Source organism: Formica exsecta, unplaced genomic scaffold (assembly GCF_003651465.1).
Source record: "Formica exsecta isolate Colony F162 unplaced genomic scaffold, ASM365146v1 scaffold941, whole genome shotgun sequence".
In the NCBI taxonomy this organism is placed as follows: Eukaryota; Metazoa; Arthropoda; class Insecta; order Hymenoptera; family Formicidae; genus Formica; species Formica exsecta.
In genome coordinates this window covers 51,816-53,652 of record NW_021853707.1, presented here as the reverse complement: position 1 = coordinate 53,652, position 1,837 = coordinate 51,816, and the positions used below count along the sequence as shown (strand labels likewise).

Genomic DNA, 1,837 nt, shown 5'->3' with positions numbered 1-1,837 from the left:
TTTATATGGAATCCTTAAAAATTGTGCATTTAGCCACATAATTAAAATTTGAATATCTCGGAAACTGGACGTTTCCGCACATTGGCATTTGTATCATAGCATTCGATTAATACATTTAGTATATGTGCTACATTCCTGTAATATTTCAGCAAATTCGGAGATAGGGACTATTCGGAATTTGAGCCTTAAAAAGAATGCACATAACAAATAGACAGAATTTATTTTTATATTATTATGAATAATCTTTATTGATGAGTCGATCGAACGTAATTCATTCATAGGTGCAAAACTGCTCAATCTCAATATTGCGCATGCGTATCACCGTACATGTATATACGACAGGTGACAGCTGATCCGACGATCCGAGCAGCTACCAACCATTGCTTTGGATCTGTCATGTATATTTTGTCTACTGTTAATTTAATTTAACAGCAATCTTTCCGCGAACTCCGAGTGATTATAACATTTGTTTTGCTCACGCAACGTATCAACATGGGCAACTGTTGTGGATTATGTTACAAAGGATCATCGTCGTACGAAGATCTCACGCCCGACCGGGTACATCTTCTGAAAATTTATAAAAATACGTACATAAAATATTAATATTTTAGCTACATGATGTTTTCATATCGTTATACTATTATTCGATCAACTTTTTTCTTCGAAATAATCGTTTGTATCATTTCCTTGAGCTCCAAAAGTTTAGTTCTTTTAATCTCCTATATTTGATGCGATAGATAAATAATAATAAAAAATATAAAATTATGTGCTATTTACAACTCTTACTTAATATGTTACTTTATATAGATCACATTTATTTATTTAGGAGACTATACGCAGGAGACAAGCGGAAGCTGCTGAGAAAAGAATTGCTGAGCAGCAGCAAAGGGGTATAAAAGATATAGATTCTGTTAAAAGACAACAGCGACGAGCATTGGAACTTGAGAAACGGGAACAAGAAGCTGCTGCTAGCAGTACACAACCTACGTTAAAGGTAAAAACACAAAGCGCAGTTGTGTTCTTGCTGCTGTATTAAATTATTTGATTATATATTTGGATAAGAATTATATATCATATTTCAGTGGCAGGTAAACTAATCTAAGAAGAGATGCATGCTACTGTTCAACAGAAATGGGCTGTATATTGATTTTCACGAGGTATTAAGTATTCAATATAATACTTGGTCGACCAAAATGAGGTAGATCTGACATCACTAACGATATTGATATGATCACACAAGTGCAATCTTATTTTGTACCTTTGATATAGAATTAAGTTATGAGGATAGGTTAGGTTTTGGATATCTTAATTTAACTAAAGAATTAGCTATGTGTGAAACTATATATATATATATATATATGTCATAAAGTTTTACATTACGTTCAAGGCTTAATTGCTTTTGCTTCAATCTGTTAAATATAAATAATTCTCTCTATTTTCTTACCGATGAGAATATATACATAAATATATTAAATTATTGTACACAGACATATTTATAAATGTTTACAATTACACGCAACTACGTAAATTGTAATAAATTGTTGTAATGAAAAGAGCAGCGAAAATATGAAAAAGTTTTCTTATGCATTAATTTTTCTTTTAACAAAACTGCGTTTTTGTGATTGCAAATTTCGAATTTTAAAATATTTATTAGTATCTACACTTACAAAGAATGTATATCGAGGAACAAGACTAAAAATCGTCATTTTTGTAATATATCGTTTTTATAATATATATAATCATTTTTATATATAAGAAGATTTATATGTATTGAAATAGAAATTTTCTATCTATAATATTCAATAATTGGTAGAAAAGGCAATTTTTCAATTAAATT

The 1,837-nt window shown here is 29.8% G+C and overlaps 1 protein-coding gene across 1 annotated transcript; it reads left to right on the top strand.

Annotated features, from left to right (window-relative positions):
- Positions 1-325: 325 nt before the first annotated feature.
- On the top strand, positions 326-1,374 carry LOC115245328 (small VCP/p97-interacting protein). Its single transcript, XM_029823607.1, has 3 exons — positions 326-558; positions 827-994; positions 1,083-1,374. The coding sequence occupies exons 1-3, from the start codon at positions 493-495 to the stop codon at positions 1,095-1,097; spliced, it is 249 nt and encodes an 82-aa protein (XP_029679467.1). The 5' UTR covers positions 326-492; the 3' UTR covers positions 1,098-1,374.
- Positions 1,375-1,837: the final 463 nt, after the last annotated feature.